Raw genomic sequence first — 18,894 nt, forward strand, 5'->3', positions numbered from 1 at the left:
TACATTATTTATTTTTTGTTTGAACAGATCATCTTTGCTACTGGAGCGTTGTTGAACCTCTTTTGGTTGATGGAAATTGGACGTTTTATATTTGGGTAAGAACAATATATATATCTATATACATAGACGGATAAACAAAAAAGTATTTTTTTCTCGTTTCCTTTTTTGTCTTGGAAGTGTTTATTATAATTATATATTATATATATGCAAAACTAAGTGGAGCAGCTTGTTAAGACTTTAGTTTAGGCGGTGTTTTTTTGTTGTTAAGGCGGCCTCCGCAACAACAAAGCGCTGGGGGAAACCCTGTAATATTGTTTTTTTTAGCTATATATGATGTATGAAATGGAGATCGATTCTGTTTTAATTGTGTAGATGGTTTATAAACTGGTGAAAATTAAATAAATGTATAAAATGATTGCCCTATTGCAGTGTTTTTCAACCACTGTGCCACAGCACGCTAGTGTTGTGAGAGATTACTTAATTTTACCTATTTGGGTTAAAAATATTTTTTGCAAACCAGTAATTATAGTCTGCAAATGATGTGTTGTTGTTGAGTCTCAGTGCTGTAATACTCTTCCATATCAGTAGGTGGCAGCCGGTAGCTAATTGCTTTGTAGATGTCAGAAACAGCGGGAGGCAGAGTGAAGGTAAAAAGGTGTCTATGCTTAAACCAAAAATAAGCAAATCGTAAGTGCTCCTAAGAAAAGGCATTGAAGTTTAGGAAAGGCTATGCAGAACCAAACTAAAACTAAACTGGCTAGAAAGTAAACAAACACAGAATGCTGGACGACAGCAAAGACTTACTGTGGAGTAAAGACTACGTCCACAAAGTACAGCTGAACATGACATGACAATCAACAATTTCCCCACAAAGACGGATAAAAACAACTGAAATAATCTTGATTGCTAAAACAAAGTAGATGCAGGGAACATCACTCAAACAAAGACATGAAACTACTAAAGGAAAATACCAAAAAAAGAGAAAAAGCCACCAAAATAGAAGCGTAAGACAAGAAGTAAAACACTACACACAGGAAAACTGCAAAAAAAACTCAAAATAAGTCAGGGTGTGATGTGACAGCTGGTGACAGTACACCTACTTTGAGACAAGAGCTATAGTGATGCATGCTTAGTTATGCTTTAAAGTCATATCCAACAATTGCAAAACGACTTTTTACTGAAAACAGAGCTTCGTTTTTTAATGATTTCTGCTAGTGGTGTGCCTCAGGATTTTTTCAATGCAGAAAATGTGCCTTGGCTCAAAAAAGGTTGAAAAACACTGCCCTATTGATTATGTGAGGAATTCAAGGTTTTATGTTGCTCTATAGCAGGGGTGTCCAAACTTTTTCCACAGAGGGCCGGATATGGAAAAATGTAAGCATGCGGGGGCCATTTTGATATTTTTAATTTTCAAACCATTACAAAACATATGGATTTTTTATTTTAATCCTTAGGGCTCCTGGGGAGCATAGAGGGTCTCAGTCATTAAAATGTTAATAAGTCAAATTATTATTTTTATTTTTTATTTAATGCTTACAGTAAATCTCTATATCAACTTGAGGTTGATATCAAGTAAAACAAATAAGGTTTTATGCCTTTTCTGTCAAAGACAACTTTGTTTTTTATAGTAAAACTTAAATATGCAGTATTTAGAAGGATAGATAGATAAATAGATAGATAGATAGTACTTTATTGATTCCTTCAGGAGAGTTTCTTTATTTAGCAATTAAAGCCCTCAAAGATCAATAATGCAGGACACCATTTATTTTAATCATTTAATATTTTGGAGTAATCACAGTTAAAAGTTCAATAAAATTCTACTAAATATATTTGAGATCCGAAAGGTTCCCCACTCATAAAGTGATACATTTTTATTAGTTGTTTTTTTACTTTTAACACTTAAATTTCAAGATCAACTTCCTATATATCTGTTGATTTTAAGTTTGAACTATTATTTTGTTTGTTTTATGCTCTTTTGTCAAAACTTTGTTTTTATAACATATGCAATATTTTTTTCCACATAAAACATTTTAAAGTGATAATTTTTAAGTAATAATTCATTATAACATAGATTTTTTTGTCTTTTTTTTTTTGGAGCAATGGAAAAAAAAAAAAGGAAAGACAAAAGGAAAAAAAAAATGCCTGCATGGCAGCTTTGTGTCAACATTGCCACTTTTTCTCATTAAATTTCACCTCATTCCACTTTTTTAAATGTTTTTTTTTTATTTTTTTCAATACTATTAATTTTGCCATTTTTGCAGAATGTGTGGCGGACCGGTAAATGATTAGCTGCGGGCCGCAAATGGCCCCCGGGCCGCACTTTGGACACCCCTGCTTTATAGGGTGGATTTAATTAAATAGTGGGCTTTTTTATCCTCTTTTTCTCATTTGTCTATTTGGGGTAGAATTGGAGGCGAGTCCCTGGCCGTGGCCCAGAACACGTATGCAGTCAACTGGTTTAAAGGAAAGGAGCTCAATCTCGTGTTTGGTCTTCAGCTGAGCATGGCTCGTTTGGTAAGAACGCTTGGATGACACTTAAGTAACTGACGTGAGGAAACACACTCTGAAGTCTGGTCTTCTGAAGGGCAGCACAGTCAATATGAACATCATGGGCTGGGTGTACAGCAGAGTGGCTCTCCTTGTCGGCTCTCCGGGTTACACCACGCTCGGAGCCTCGCTCATGATAGGTAAAGTACCCATGTAGTCTAACAACATTCCGGCTGGGGTTGCACATCTGAGAGTTACTCATTCTTTTTTAAAGGCCTACTGAAAGCCACTACTAGCGACCACGCAGTCTGATAGTTTATATATCAATGATGAAATATTAACATTGCAACACATGCCAATACGGCCTTTTTAGTTTACTAAATTGCAATTTTAAATTTCGCGCCGAAATATCCTGCTGAAACATCTCGGTATGATGACAGGTGGGCGTCACGTCACGCATTGTAGAGGACATTTTATTCCAGCATCGTTCCCAGCTATTAAGTCGTGTGTTTTCATCGCGAAATTCCACAGTATTCTGGACATCTGTGTTGCTGAATAGTGTGCAATTTGTTCAATGAACAATGGAGACATCAAAGAAGAACGCTGTAGGTGGGAAGCGGTGTATTGCGGCCGCCTTTAGCAACACAATTACAGCCGGTCTGATAGTTTATATATCGATGATGAAATCTTTACATTGCAACACATGCCAATACGGTTGGTTTAGTTTACTAAATTGCAATTTTAAATTTCGCGCGGAAGTATCATGCATTGTAGAGGACATTTTGTTCCAGCACCGTTCTCTTTTCATCGCATAATTCCACAGTATTATGGACATCTGTGTTGCTGAATGTTTTGCGATTTGTTCAATTAATAATGGAGACGTCAAAGAAGAAAGATGTAGGTGGGAAGCGGTGTATTGCGGCCGCCTTTATAGCAACACAAACACAGCCGGTGTTTCATTGTTTACATTCCCAAAAGATGACGGTGAAGCTTTACTATGGAAAAGAGCGGTCAAGCGAACACGGTTGGATTGGACCACACCCACAAAGTACAGTGTGTTATGCAGCGATCATTTCGAAAGATCGTGTTTCGAAGAGGGTCCCTTGCGAAGGGCAGAAATGGGCATCGCCACCACTCGTCGACTGGTGCTGAAGAAATGTGCGAGGCCGACCTTCAGGTTGTACAGGTACGACCATATAATCTCACTAAAACACTAGTAACACAATAAGCAGATAAAGGATTTTCCAGAATTGTCCTAGTAAATTTGTCTAATAACATCTGAATCGCTCCCACTGCCCTCTAGTCTTTTTAAAAATGTATTTATTTATTTTTTCTAGTCCTTCACTCTCACTTTCCTCATCCACGAATCTTTCATCCTCGCTCAAATTAATGGGGAAATCATCGCTTTCTCGGTCCGAATCGCTCTCGCTGCTGGTGGCCATGATTGTAAACAATGTTCAGATGTGAGGAGCTCCACAACCCGTGACGTCACGCGCACATCGTCTGCTACTTCCGGTACAGGCAAGGCTTTTTTATCAGCACCACAAGTTGCAAACTTTATCGTCGATGTTCTCTACTAAACCCTTTCAGCAAAAATATGGCAATATCGCAAAATGATCAAGTATGACACATAGAATGGACCTGCTATCCCCGTTTGAATAAGATCATCTCATTTCAGTAGGCCTGTAACAATCTCAGATGACAGTGAGCAAATATGCAAAGAAGAACTGAAAGTGCTAAATCATGGGAACTTACTAATACTTTTCTCACCGCTAAACTCTTATGCTCGTGGTACTTCCACTTTTTCCAACTTTTTGTTGGATTGTTCTTTATGTGCAGTTTTTTCCCCCTCATGCATCTGATTTGAACAAACTTTGCTTTGTGGGCTCACAATTTATGTTACACAATTTCCTGTATGGACAATTAGGGCAAGGAAAATAATGATCTTATGTTTTTAAAAGTAGAATTTTTTTTTTTTTTTATGGCAAAAACATTTTGTATTTCCTTGAATTGCAGCCGGAGCGCTAATTATTTTAACACCTCTTGTCACTCCGGCGCTTACCAAAGGCATGCTGTAAATTCAAGCCTGTGCTTAAAAATTTGAGTGTGATGTAAGGATACCATCATGAAAAGCACATTTAATTAAAAACCGTTATTATGGTCTTACCTTTACTTATAAATGAAGTCCATGCGCAGCTCCTTCTGATCAAAAGCATCGATAACTTGTTTATAGAAGTCTTCCTTATCTTTCTTCAGTTTTAAAAGTCTCTCTGTCTCGATGGAGATCTTCCTTTATTACCTCCTGCTACGATTAAAAGTCCAGTTTAGAAAACTGTTTTATTTTAGATATGCAATCCTCCATGTTAAAAGGGCAAGCGAGAGGAAAAAATAAACACACTCTTGCTGCTTGTTGTCACTTCTTCTGCAGCCGAGTAGTCGCAAGAAGGATCACTAGCGCCCTCTACCACCAGGAAGCGGGAGTCATTTAATGACTCATATTTGACACACGCAGCTACGGTATATTAATAAAACATAGCTACTTACTGTTCTATTTAGCATTTTCAATAGCTTGGACCTTAAATCCTACTGAATAGCTCTTAATCTTCTTCCCTTTATGCGATTTCAAATGATTGAAATCAGCCTCCGTCATTTTGAAAATGATGACAGGTGAAGTGTCACTCGTGACGTGACGAGTTTGACCCGGCGTTAATCCTGAGCCGGCGGTAGTGCTAAGCATGCGCTAATTATTTTGCGAAACGAGTTTGACCCGGCAGTAATTCTAGGCAGGCGCATACTATATTCCCGGCGGCAATTCAAGGAAATACGGTATTCTATGTTTTTACTATTGATTTCATAATTTAACATCTGTTTCCAAATTATATTTGGAAACAGAGGACGTGGTGTCCTCCCTAACAAAGAGGAAAATAACCATTCAGATTGTTATAGGCGTAAAGTTGAAAAGCCAGCATGTGTGATGGTATGGGGGTGCATTAGTGCCCAAGGCATGGGTAACTTACACATCTGTGAAGGCACCATTAATGCTGAAAGGTACATACAGGTTTTGGAGCAACATATGTTGTCATCCAAGCAACGTTATAATGGACGCCCCTGCTTATTTCAGCAAGACAAGTGTTACAACAGCGTGGCTTTGTACAAAAGGAGTGCGGGTACTTTCTTAGCCCGCCTGCAGTCCAGACCTGTCTCCTATCGAAAATGTGTGGCGCATTATGAAGCGTAAAATACGACAGCGGAGAACCCCGGACTGTTGAACGACTGAAGCTCTACATAAAACAAGAATGGGAAATAATTTCACTTTCAAAACTTCAACAATTAGTTTCCTCAGTTCCCAAACGTTTATTGAGTGTTGTTAAAAGAAAAGGTGATGTAACACAGTGGTGAACATGCCCTTTCCCAACTACGGAATAGCTCGGTTGGTAGAGCGGCCGTGCCAGCAACTTGAGGGTTGCAGGTTCGATTCCCGCTTCCGCCATCCTGGTCACTGCCGTTGTGTCCTTGGGCAAGACACTTTACCCACCTGCTCCCAGTGCCACCCACACTGGTTTAAATGTAACTTAGATATTGGGTTTCACGATGTAAAGCGCTTTGAGTCACTAGAGAAAAGCGCTATATAAATATAATTCACACTACTTTGGCACGTATTGCAGCCATGAAATTCTAAGTTAATTATTATTTGCAAAAAAACATAACATTTAAGAGTTTGAACATCAAATATGTTGTCTTTGTAGTGCATTCAATCAATCAATCAATCAATCAATGTTTACTTATATAGCCCTACATCACTAGTGTCTCAAAGGGCTGCACAAACCACTACAACATCCTCGGTAGGCCCACATAAGGGCAAGGAAAACTCACACCCAGCGGGACGTCGGTGACAATGATGACTATCAGAACCTTGGAGAGGACAAAAGCAATGGATGTCGAGCGGGTCTAACATGATACTGTGAAAGTTCAATCCATAATGGATCCAACACAGTCGCGAGAGTCCAGTCCAAAGCGGATCCAACACAGCAGCGAGAGTCCCGTTCACAGCGGAGCCAGCAGGAAACCATCCCAAGCGGAGGTGAATCAGCAGCGCAGAGATGTCCCCAGCCGATACACAGGCAAGCAGTACATGGCCACCGGATCGGACCGGACCCCCTCCACAGGGGAGAGTGGGACATAGGAGGAAAAGAAAAGAAACGGCAGATCAACTGGTCTAAAAAGGGAGTCTATTTAAAGGCTAGAGTATACAAATGAGTTCAATTCAATTGAATATGGTTCGAAAAGGTTTTGCGAATCATTGTATTCTGTTTATATTTACATCTAACACAATTTCCCAACTCATATGGAAACAGGGTTTGTATATCGGTATCGGTTGATATCGGTAATTAAGAGTTGGACAATATCGGTAAAAAGGTCATTATCAGACATCTCTAGCCACTTCAGAAACGTTTCGCCCCCCTGCTGTATTTACATATCTGAGTTTAATCCTATTTTCCTTCCTTAGCTGCTGTAACCTGCATTTTCTCACTAATCTGTGCTCTGGTGTTGGCATTCCTCGACAGAAGAGCAGAAAAAATCCTCCAAAAGGAGCAGGGCAAAACAGGTGAAGTATTCCAAATAGGTCTGTGAGTATTGTTCGCACCTTCAGAGAAATGTCCTTCATCCCTAACATGTCTGTGTTAGTCTTATACAATGTTTACTTAATTACATGGATGTGTTTAATTAGTTAAGGCTTCAGTGTGTGTTTTTATCTTGAATGTCAGGTGAGGTAATTAAACTGACCGATGTGAAAGACTTCCCCTTACCCCTGTGGATCATCTTCATCATTTGTGTCTGCTACTACGTGGCTATCTTCCCCTTTATTGGACTGGGACAGTGAGTATTGCATTCTCTACATTTGTTTATCTTGACTAACTTTAGTGAATTTCTTCTATAGCAGGGGTCGGCAACCCGCGGCTCCGGAGCCGCATGTGGCTCTTTGGCAACTCTGATGTGACTCAGCTGCATAATTGCCGACCCCTCAGACTGTTACAGGGGGATTCCGGTCCCTCACCCGGGGTCAATGTTCTCCAATTTACACTCGGACTACAACATTTAGGGCGTGCCGTGATTGGCTTTACTTTTAACGTCCTCTACAACATGTCATCGCGCCCACCTTTGCGCAATGTTATCTTCGCATTTCGCTGCTTCTATCGTCACATGTACGAGATTGCAAGTCATACTGGGTGATACAGGTTACACTAAAGGTTGTGATAAAAACAACTTTAACGCTCTTACTAATATGCACCACACTGTGAACCCACACCAAACAAGAATGACAAACACATTTCGGTAGAATATCCTCACAGTAACACAACATAAACGCAACACAACAAATACCCAGAATCCTTTGCATCCATATTTGTTGTGTCGCGTTTATGTTGTGTTACTGTGAGGATGTTCTCTCAATCCAATCCAATCCACTTTATTTATATAGCACATTTAAACAACAATAACGTTTCCAAAGTGCAGTGTTAAAAAACTTGTAAAAAAAAAAATATATATATATATATATATATATTATGCTCCACCAATGACTGAATAAAAACAAAAAATAAATAAATATAAAACCAATAAAAACAATATAAAAACAAATATGATTAAAAACTATTTTAAAGGGTGTGTTTGTCATTCTTGTTTGCTGTGGGTTTCACAGTGTGGTGCATATTAGTAAAAGTGTTAAAGTTGTTTATATCACAACCTTCAGTGTAACCTGTATCACCCAGTATGCCTTGCAGTCGTGTACATGTATCCGCGGAAACCACATACATGTTGCTGTACTGGCAAGCAGTTTGTACATGTTGTAGGAGGCGTCAAAGGCAATGGTTTCATAGCACGCCCTTATTATTGTTATCTGGGTGACCACCAGCAGATATTCGCGAGAATGGTTGCGACTCCCGTTGTCTTCTTTATTTTGTGAAACGGGTCAAAATGGCTCTTTGAGTGGTAAAGGTTGCCGACCCCTGTTCTATAGTCACCAAATTGCCGTGTTTTTTCCCGGCTGGGTTGCAAACGGGTGATGGTGGGCCACTTCCAGTTTTTACTTGAGTGGCAAGCATTCAATAGCTGCTGTTCAGCAGATGCCAGAGTACGATAAAGGTTTCGGCCAAATATCATCGACAAGAGTGGATCGGTGTAGCGTCCTCAGTAATGCGGACGTTGTATCGATCCGTTGTGGTGAAGAAGGAGCTGAGCCGGAAGGCAAGGCTCTCAATTTACCGCTCGATCTACGTTCCCATCCTCACCTATGGTCATGAGCTTTGGGTCATGACCGAAAGGATAAGATCACGGGTACAAGCGGCCGAAATGAGTTTCCTTCTCTCCCTTAGAGATAGGGTGAGAACCTCTGCCATCCGGGAGGAACTCAAAGTAAAGCCGCTGCTCCTGCACATGGGGAGGAGCCAGATGAGGTGGTTCGGGCATCTGGTCAGGATGCCACCCGAACGCCTCCCTAGGGAGGTGTTTAGGGCACGTCCAGCTGGTAGGAGGCCACGGGAAAGACCCAGGACACGTTGGGAAGACTATGTCTCCCGGCTGGCCTGGGAACGCCTCGGGATCCCCCGGGAAGAGCTAGACGAAGTGGCTGGAGAGAGGGAAGTCTGGGCTTCCCTGCTTAGGCTGCTGCCCCCGCGACCCGACCTCGCATAAGCGGAAGATGATGGATGGATGATCGATGGACATCGCTGAATGTGATTGAGTGGATCCATTAAATCTCAAGATTAATTTCTGTTTACAGGATTTAAAAGATTATCACTAAAGTGAACATTTCAAACAATTCCTGGTGATGTGGCCTAAAAATAAACCTTTTATTTTTCTTCTTTTTTTATTGTGTCCTGTCCAGCCACTCAGGCAAATCATATAGTTTTCCCAAATCTGTTGTACAGATTTGCTTTACAAAAGAGAAGGGGATTTATTTCTCTTGTTACCCTATTTGTATTTGACTTGTGGGGCGGTATAGCTCGGTTGGTAGAGTGGCCGTGCCGGCAACTTGAGGGTTGCAGGTTCGATTCCCGCTTCCGCCATCCTAGTCACTGCCGTTGTGTCCTTGGGCAAGACACTTTACCCACCTGCTCCCAGTGCCACCCACACTGGTTTAAATCTAACTTAAATATTGGGTTTCACTATGTAAAGCGCTTTGAGTCACTAGGGAGAAGCGCTATATGAATAAAATTCACTTCACTTCACTTCACTTCGTTAAATCGATTTATTTAGTGTTTGGTGTATCAGGACCAGAGCAGGGCGGGATAGAGATTGAAATTGTGGGGACAAAATGGTGATAAGACTGAGAGAGACAATAACAACAACTACATCAGCAAATTTGATATACAAATATCCATCCATCCGTCTTATTCCGCTTATCCGAGGTCGGGTCGCGGGGGCAGCAGCCTAAGAGGGTGAGCCCAGACTTTCCTCTCCCCAGCCACTCCGTCTAACTCTTCCCGGGGGATCCCGAGGCGTTCCCAGGCCGGGCGGGAGACATAGTCTTCCCAACGTGTCCTGGGTCTTCTCCGTGGCCTCCTACCGGTCGGACGTGCCCTAAACACCTCCCTAGGGAGGCGTTCGGGTGGCATCCTGACCAGATGCCCGAACCACCTCATCCGGCTCCTCTCCATGTGGAGGAGCAGCGGCTTTATTTTGAGTTCCTCCCGGATGGCAGAGCTTCTCACCCTATCTCTAAGGGACAGACCCGCCACCCGGCGGAGGAAACTCATCTCAGCTGCTTTTACCCGTGATCTTGTCCTTTCGGTCATAACCCAAAGCTCATGACCATAGGTGAGGATGGGAACGTAGATCGAGCGGTAAATTGAGAGCTTTGCCTTCCGGCTCAGCTCCTAATTCACCACAACAGATCGCATTACTGAAGACCTTCTCAGTTTTTATAAGTTACCGCCAACGATGACATGATCCATTTTAATAGCCACGGCAGTAGCATACAGCATATAGCAGTTAGCATTCCATGACCCACAATGCACTTCTGCCATGACCCTCCCCTGCCGAATTCTTATTGGTTGACGTGTGTGTGACGATTGCTTCCGCGAATGAGATAAATAATATCATTTGATATTTTACGGTAATGTGTTAATAATTTCACACATAAGTCGCGCCGGAGTATAAATCGCAAAAAAAAACTGCGACTTATAGTCCGAAAATACGGTAAATGTATAGGCCAGGGTTATTCAACTTCATAATGAAGAGGGCCGCAGTTTCATTGAAATGTTGATGTTTCGTCAGAAAGTGTTTTTTCCAGTTATTTTCCTTTTAGACTGTGTTTACCTAATTGCAAAGTAAACACGTCGGCTTTCACACCGGACTGTCAATAAATTCATTATTCTGCCTTCGCTACTCGTTTCCAGCATGTGCAGCTGGACAGATAGTTAACAGCATTAAAAAAACAGAAGTTTTGTTGAGAATTAATGTTCCGTCTTTTTAATTATTTGTCTTCCTTAGTATTATATCTTTAAACTAATTCCTTTATTTATTTTTGTAAGACTAGAAATATAAACCTTACAAAAGTATAACAATCATTGTGTATTTTACATAATGCCCATTGTGTATTTTATATGACTAAAATAGAGCATTTAATACATTCATACAATACACTGCAGATGTTTACAAATATCGAAATTACACAACATTCACGTCAAACATTGGACACAATGAATGTGACTCATCACAATTTAACCTAAGGTGTAGCGTTATCGCCCTCTACTGGTCAAATTTAGCGGTACATGTATTAAACAAGCTTTGATTGCTTTTAGACAAAAAAAAAATCAAAAGACATCACAAAGTCAGCAATTTTGATACAAAACAAACTAAATAAATTTATGCAAAACAGGGGTCACCAACCTTTTTGAAACCAAGAGCTACTTCTTGGGTACTGATTAATGCGAGGGGCTACCAGTTTGATACACACTTAAATAAATTGCCAGAAATAGCCAATTTGCTCAATTTACCTTTAATAAATAAATCTATATATAGATATATAAAATGGGTATTTCTGTCAGTCATTCCGTCGTACATTTTTTTCCTTTTGAGGAAGGTTTTTTGTCGAGAATAAATGGTGAAAAAAAAACACTTAATTGAACGGTTTAAAAGAGGAGAAAACAGGAAAAAAAAAATGAAAATACAATTATAAAATATAGTTTATGTTCAATTTCGACTCTTTAAAATTCTAAATTCAACCGAAAAAAATGAGGTAAAATCTAGCTAATTTAAATCTTTTTGAAAAAATTAAAAAAATAATTTATGGAACATCATTAGTAATTTTTCCTGATTATGATTAATTTTAGAATTTTGATGACATGTTTTAAATAGGTTAAAATCCAATCTGCATTTTGTTAGAATATATAACAAATTGGACCAAGCTATATTTCTAACAAAGACAAATCATTATTTCTTCTAGATTTTCCAGAACAAAAATTTTAAAAGAAATTCAAAAGACTTTGAAATAAGATTTACATTTTGTTCTACAGATTTTCTAGATTTGCCAGAATATTTTTTTTTAACTTTAATCATAATAAGTTTGAAGAAATATTTCACAAATATTCTTTGTCAAAAAAACAGAAGCCAAAATGAAGAATTTAATTAAAATGTATTTATTATTCTTTACAATAAAAATACATTTACTTGAACATTGATTTAAAATTGTCAGGAAAGAAGAGGAAGGAATTTAAAAGGTAAAAAGGTTTATGTGTTTGAAAATAATTTTTAAGGTTGTATTTCTCTAAAATTGTCTTTCTGAAAGTTAGAAGAAGCAAAGTAAAAAAATTCATGAATTTATTTAAACAAGTGAAGACCAAGTCTTTAAAATATTTTCTTGGATTTTCCAATTCTATTTGAGTTTTGTCTCTCTTAGAATTAAAAATGTCCAGCAAAGCGAGACCAGCTTGCTAGTAAATACATTTTAAAAATAGAGGCAGCTCACTGGTAAGTGCTGCTATTTGAGCTATTTTTAGAACAGGCCAGCGGGCGACTCATCTGGTCCTTATGGGCGAACTGGTTCCCGCAGGCACTGCGTTGGTGACCTCTGATGCACAATATCTACTTACAAAGATTTGATCAACTTTTTTGATGAAGCTTACTTATGTGTAGATATCTACCATAGTTGCTGCTTTTCCGGAACAGTGTCCATTGCTTAAAAAAATGACTCGAGCACTTGCTTGGAGAAGAACCTTCATACCTTAGTGTTAAGTTGTTGCTAAAAGTCAGATTTTCGCAATTTATTTTGATCTCTTTCAGGGCTGAATGAAGTCTTGTACTCACCACATTGTGACAAATATGCCCTGTTGTCGCCCCCTGTAGTGTGGCGGGAGTACTGAACACATGACCAACCCTCGTTTAAATGGTTTCCTCGAGCCTTTTAAGGTGATGTTCGGCCGGCCAAATGAAAAGTTTTGGCAGGCCGGGTATGACCCGCGGCCCGCCACTTGGTAAAGGATTTATATATTGTTACTTTACATCAGCGTTTCTCAAAGTATGGGGCGGGGAATAGGAGGAAATTTCACTTTGATTCTTACTTTTTTTTTTTTAATTATATTCTTAGATTTTTTTTTTTTTACAACCCCATTTTCTATACAAACTGTAAATCACTTTGTGATTGTGTCTGTGAAATCCTTTAATGTAAATTACTTATTTTTCTTGTAGGCTTCAAATTTCTAGGTCGGAGCGAAAGTTTGACAGACGCAACAGTCAGTAATTAATGGGGGCGGGGCTAAGCGGAAGAAACATTCGCGCGAATGGGTAGCAGCAAAATTAAAAGCTGTCCCACTGTCAAACGACACGGTTGCGAGACGTAAATGCGACATTGCAAGTGATCTTGAGGAACAACTCGTAGACAAATTAAAAGAAAATCGTTTTGCTTTACAAGTGGACGAAGCTACTGACGGCAATAATGACTGCCTGTTCATCGCATATGTGATACGTCCGCTTTGTGAATGGCGAGTTACTGTGCGAGGATTTGCTGTTTTGCAAATACAAAAAAAATAGAGCCACTGGTTATGGCTGTTCAAGATAATGGACAGTTTCCTCAAAGAACACAACCTTAAATGGGAAAACTGTGTGGGCTTTTGCTCTGATGGCGCACAGACCATGGCAGGGTCAAGAAACGGGCTGCAGGTTCTAATAAAGAGGGTTGCGCCAAATGCGCATTGGACACACTGTCATTCACCAGGAAGCACTCGCGTCAAGGCAGCTCAGCCCCGAACTAAATGAGGTTCAAACAGATGTTGTGAGCGCGGTAAATTTGATCAAAACACGAAAAAGTGGCGTTTTAATAAATGTATTATTGAACTTATTGAACTTGATGCAAGTTATACCACAGCTGCACAGTTATTTTATTCAATATTGAACTTGATGTTATTTTATGTTATTGAGTTTGAATGTATACAACTTTATGTTACTTTATGTTCAATAAATTTGAAAATGTTAAGCTTGGCATTAGCGTTCTGTTTGGGCGATGGGGGCAGGTGGGGCTTGAAAACTCCCCCTTGTCCAAAGTGGGGGATGACAAAAGAAGTTTGAGAACCACTGCTTGACATGCTTTTCGGCGCCGGGCCAAACTCAAAAGGTTTGGACACCCCTGATGTAGATAATAGAGATGACATATTATGATAGTCGTCATACAAACGTTACACAAATGCCACCTTGTAAATACATTATTTTGATTGCACCAATCACCATGGTCTTGTCTTCTTACCCACAGGGTCTTTTTCATCCAGAAGTTCAACTTTTCCCCTGCTGAAGCCAGAGCTGTCAATAGGTAATTTACGCCAGGGGTCATTCCAATAAGAAAACTGTTACATTACAACAGGGGTCGGGAACCTTTTTGGCTGAGAGAGCCAAAAAACCAAATATTTTAAAATATATTTCCGTAAGAGCCATATAATATTTTTTTTAACACTGAACACAACTAAACACGTGTATTTTTAAGTAAATCCAACATTTCTAGAGTATAATAGGTCTCTTATTCTTTGTAATAACATTGTTATTCTGAAGCTAACTGTGGAGGGGACGTGGCCTGCGGGCCTGCAGCGACAGGTGCGTAGATGGCCCACCTGGGCCTTGTTATCTAATCACCTGTGGCTCTGTTATAAGCAGCAGCCAGGAGGAGAGACCGGGTTGAGGCTGGAAATACTATTGCTGGAAAGCAACTGAGAGACTTATTGAAAAATAAAACAATATTGTAACCCTGAAACAGGCTCTCATGTCGGTGCTTGGGGGTCTGAAGAACCCCCAGGAGTGCAAGCCCCACACTAACCAATAATAAATAAATAACTTCTTACCATTAACGCAACTTCTTGAACAGGTGCGGTAGAAAAAACGGATGGATGGATTAAAAATCCATGAGAATGGTTTATATTTTGAACATTATTTTTAACACTGTGACTACAAGTGGAATTATTCATTACTTATCGTGTTAAGCAACGTCAGTTCAGATTTATCCGAGAGCCAGATGCAGTCATCAAAAGATCCACATCTGGCTCTAGAGCCATAGGTTCCCTACCCCTGCATTACATAGTAAGAGCTAGTTTATGTGTAGATACTTAATGTTAAATTCTTGTAGAATTACAAATATTTTCACATCTCAAGGCTTATTCTTACTTTCAGTGTAGATTTCTTGATGGCCAATAGTTAAAACTACTCCCTTCTGTCTTCTTCAGCATTGTTTACATCATCTCAGCGCCTGCATCTCCTGTTTTGGGCTTCATGGTGGACAAGACGGGGAAAAACGTGATTTGGGTGACGTGTGCTGTGTGCACCACGCTCGCCTCTCACATGATGCTGGCCTTCACCTTCTGGAACCCGTGGATCGCCATGGTAACCAACGAACACGCCTTTTAAACGCCAATGCCAATAATAATCGACATTGTCTGCACAATTGTAATGAAATGAAAATTAGATTGAGGTTACACAGTGAAATCTTGACTCTTGTTAACAAGCAGGTCATGAATATGTCACAAACCTGCTCTTGAAGGGGGATTCTTTTAAAACATAGAACAGTTGAATAACTAGCAAATTGGTTAATTGTATTTTTTCTTTCCATTTGTTGGCTGAGGTAGTTAAAATGCTCCTCGGTGGCAAGGGTCCGGGGGTGGATGAGATCTGCCCGGAGTTCCTTAAGACTCTGGATGTTGTGGGGCTGTCTTGGTTGACAAGACTCTGCAGCATCGCGTGGGCATCGGGCGCAGTACCTCTGGATTGGCAGACCGGGGTGGTGGTTCCTCTCTTTAGGAAGGGGAACCGGAGGGTGTGTTCCAACTATCGTGGGATTACACTCCTCAGCCGTCCCGGTAAGGTTTATTCAGGTGTACTGGAGAGGAGGCTACGCCGGATAGTCCAACCTCGGATTCAGGAGGAACAGTGTGGTTTTCGTCCTGGTCGTGGAACTGTGGACCAGCTCTGTACTCTGGGCAGGGTTCTTGAGGGTTCTGCCCAAACAGTCTACATGTGCTTTGTGGACTTGGAGAAGGCATTCGACCGTGTCCCTCGGGAGGTTCTGTGGGGAGTGCTCAGAGATTATGGGGTATCGGACTGTCTGATTGTGGCAGTCCGCTCCCTGTATGATCAGTGTCAGAGCTTGGTCCGCATTGCCGGCAGTAAGTCGGACACGTTTCCAGTGAGGGTTGGCATCTGCCAAGGCTGCCCTTTGTCACCGATTCTGTTCATAACTTTTATGGACCTAATTTCTAGGCGCAGTCAAGGCGTTGACATGATCCGGTTTGGTGGCTGCGGGATTAGGTCTCTGCTTTTTGCAGATGATGTGGTCCTGATGGCTTCATCTGGCCAGGATCTTCAGCTCTCACTGGATCGGTTCGCAGCCAAGTGTGAAGCGACCGGGATGAGAATCAGCACCTCCAAGGCCGAGTCCATGGTTCCCGCCCGGAAAAGGGTGGAGTGCCATCTCCGGGTTGGAGAGGAGACCCTGCCCCAAGTGGAGGAGTTCAAGTACTTAGGAGTTTTGTTCACGGGTGAGGGAAGAGTGGATCGGTGTAGCATCCTCAGTAATGCGGACGCTGTATCGATCCGTTGTGGTGAAGAAGGAGCTGAGCCGGAAGGCTAAGCTCTCAATTCACCGGTCGATCTACGTTCCCATCCTCACCTGTAGTCATGAGCTTTGGGTTATGACCGAATAGACAAGATCACGGATACAAGCGGCTCAGATGAGTTTCCTCTGCGGGGTGTCGGGTCTCTACCTTAGGGTGAGAAGCTCTGTCATCCGGGGGGAGCTCAAAGTAAAGCCGGCGCTCCTCCACATGGAGAGGAACCAGATGAGGTGGTTCGGGCATCTGGTCAGGATGCCACCCGAACCCCTCCCTAGGGAGGTGTTTAGGGCAGGTCCAACCGGTAGGAGGCCACGGGGAAGACCCTGGACACGTTGGGAAGACTTTGTCTCCCGGCTGGCCTGGGAACGCCTCGGGATCCCCCGGGAAGAGCTGGACGAAGTGGCTGGGGAGAGGGAAGTCTGGGCTTCCCTGCTTAGGGACCCGACCTCGGTTAAGCAGAAGAAGATGGATAGATGGGTGACATTCCATTTGTAGCGCAATGTACAATTTTCCTTTCTCTGGCTTCTTGATTGGTAAATGTTGTACGTTGCAACAAAATATGTTTTCCTTCAATTAAATGAGCTCCATGTTATATTGAATCTGGGTACCTGCCTGTATGTATCACTGGCTTAAAAGCATCTTTGTGTTTTCTAGTCATTGCTGGGCGTGTCATACTCCCTCCTGGCATGTGCCCTATGGCCCATGGTCGCCTTCGTAGTCCCTGAGCATCAACTGGGGACGGCCTATGGCTTGTACGTATTGTGTCCGCTTGACGTTACCCACCAGCTGTTAACTGTTTCTTGCTTTTTCATTGACTATAATGATGTTTATAGTAATATTAATCTTCTTCTCTAGCATGCAGTCCATTCAAAACCTGGGCCTTGCCATCATCGCCATGGCAGCAGGAGCCATCCTAGACAAACAGGGATACCTGGTTCTCCAAGTCTTTTTCTGTATCTGCATATGTAGTCAGTCTTTTTTGTCTCTCTTTCAAAGACCGTAAAAACCGATGAAGCAATATTTTGATTCACAGTCATCTAGGTTTTTTTTGTCTTGCAGTTGCTTTGGTGGCGGTGGTGACACTTTACTTTGTCGATTACCTAAGAGGTAAAATAACACGCTCGTCAACACGAAACGCACATTTCCACTCGTCCTCCGTGTGTAATCCCTTCCATCTCTCCTCATTTTTCATGCACCAGGAGGAGATTTGAACCGGTCAGCAAGTGCCAGAGCCAAACTCCAGAAAGAAGCCACTTCAGATGCAGAGTGAGTACCGCCACTCTTCACACTCACTCGCCGCTTTTCCACCCACTTGCAGGCATCTTGGAAACATAATGAACAACCCACTCCACTAATCAAGTGGTACACTCCCACTCTGTGACACTTCCCAAAAACGATTTACTCTGACACAAACCGGCTGTTGAATATTTATTTACTGGAACACATCTACCCTCCTTGGTAGTGTTATTTATTACTTTAAAAAGTAATTAGTTATACACTATATTGGCATAAGTATTTGGCCACCTGCCTTGACTCATATATGAACTAGGGTTCAATATGATGTGGGTCCACCTTTTTGCAGCTATTACAGCTTCAACTCCTCTGGGAAGGCTGTCCACAATGTTGCAGAGTGGGTTTTTAGGAATTTTCCACCATTCTTCCAAAAACGCATTGGTGAGGTTACACACTGATGTTGTTCGATAAGGCCTGGCTTTCTTGCTCCGTTCTAATTCATCCCAAAGGTGTTCAGGTCAGGACTCTGTGCAGGCCAGTCAAGTTAATCCACACCAGACTCTGTCATCCATGTCTTTATGGATTTTGCTTTGTGCACCGGTGCACAGTTGTGTTGGAAGAGGAAGGGGCCCGCTCCAAACTGTTCCCACAAGGTTGGGGGCATGGAATTGTTCAAAATGTTTTGGTATCCTGGAGCATTCAAAGTTCCTTTCACTGGAACTACGGGGCCAAGCACTCCCGAAAAACAACCCCACACCATAATTCCTCCTCCGCCAAATTTCAGACAATGTAGCGTTCTCCTGGCAACCTCCAAACCCATCAGATTGCCAGATGGAAACGCATGATTCATCACTCCAGAGAATGCTTCTTCACTGCTCTAGAGTCCAGTGGTGACGTGCTTTACATCACCGCATCCGACGCTTTGCATTGGACTTGGTGATGTATGCCTTAGATACAGCCGCTCGGCCATGGAAACTCATTCCATGAAGCTCTCTGCGTACTTTACGTGGGCTAATTGGAAGGTTGCATGAAGTTTGGAGCTCTGTAGCAGCTGACTGTCCAGAAAGTCTTTGCACTATGCGATTCAGCA

At 41.5% G+C, this 18,894-nt stretch overlaps 1 protein-coding gene across 2 annotated transcripts in view; it reads left to right on the plus strand.

The window, feature by feature from the left end:
* The window catches only part of mfsd1 (major facilitator superfamily domain containing 1), a 39,035-nt gene that overhangs the window by 5,022 nt on the left and 15,119 nt on the right, over positions 1 to 18,894 (plus strand). For both annotated transcript variants that reach the window (XM_061878136.1, XM_061878137.1), the window contains exons 5-15: positions 28 to 95; positions 2,406 to 2,514; positions 2,585 to 2,687; positions 6,995 to 7,093; positions 7,254 to 7,365; positions 14,231 to 14,287; positions 15,189 to 15,345; positions 17,226 to 17,323; positions 17,427 to 17,539; positions 17,631 to 17,678; positions 17,771 to 17,837. In XM_061878136.1, coding sequence (XP_061734120.1) covers positions 28 to 95; positions 2,406 to 2,514; positions 2,585 to 2,687; positions 6,995 to 7,093; positions 7,254 to 7,365; positions 14,231 to 14,287; positions 15,189 to 15,345; positions 17,226 to 17,323; positions 17,427 to 17,539; positions 17,631 to 17,678; positions 17,771 to 17,837 — 1,031 coding nt within the window. The remainder of the gene's footprint in view (positions 1 to 27; positions 96 to 2,405; positions 2,515 to 2,584; positions 2,688 to 6,994; positions 7,094 to 7,253; positions 7,366 to 14,230; positions 14,288 to 15,188; positions 15,346 to 17,225; positions 17,324 to 17,426; positions 17,540 to 17,630; positions 17,679 to 17,770; positions 17,838 to 18,894) is intronic.

This window comes from Nerophis ophidion, linkage group LG18, assembly GCF_033978795.1.
Source record: "Nerophis ophidion isolate RoL-2023_Sa linkage group LG18, RoL_Noph_v1.0, whole genome shotgun sequence".
NCBI lineage: Eukaryota > Metazoa > Chordata > Actinopteri > Syngnathiformes > Syngnathidae > Nerophis > Nerophis ophidion.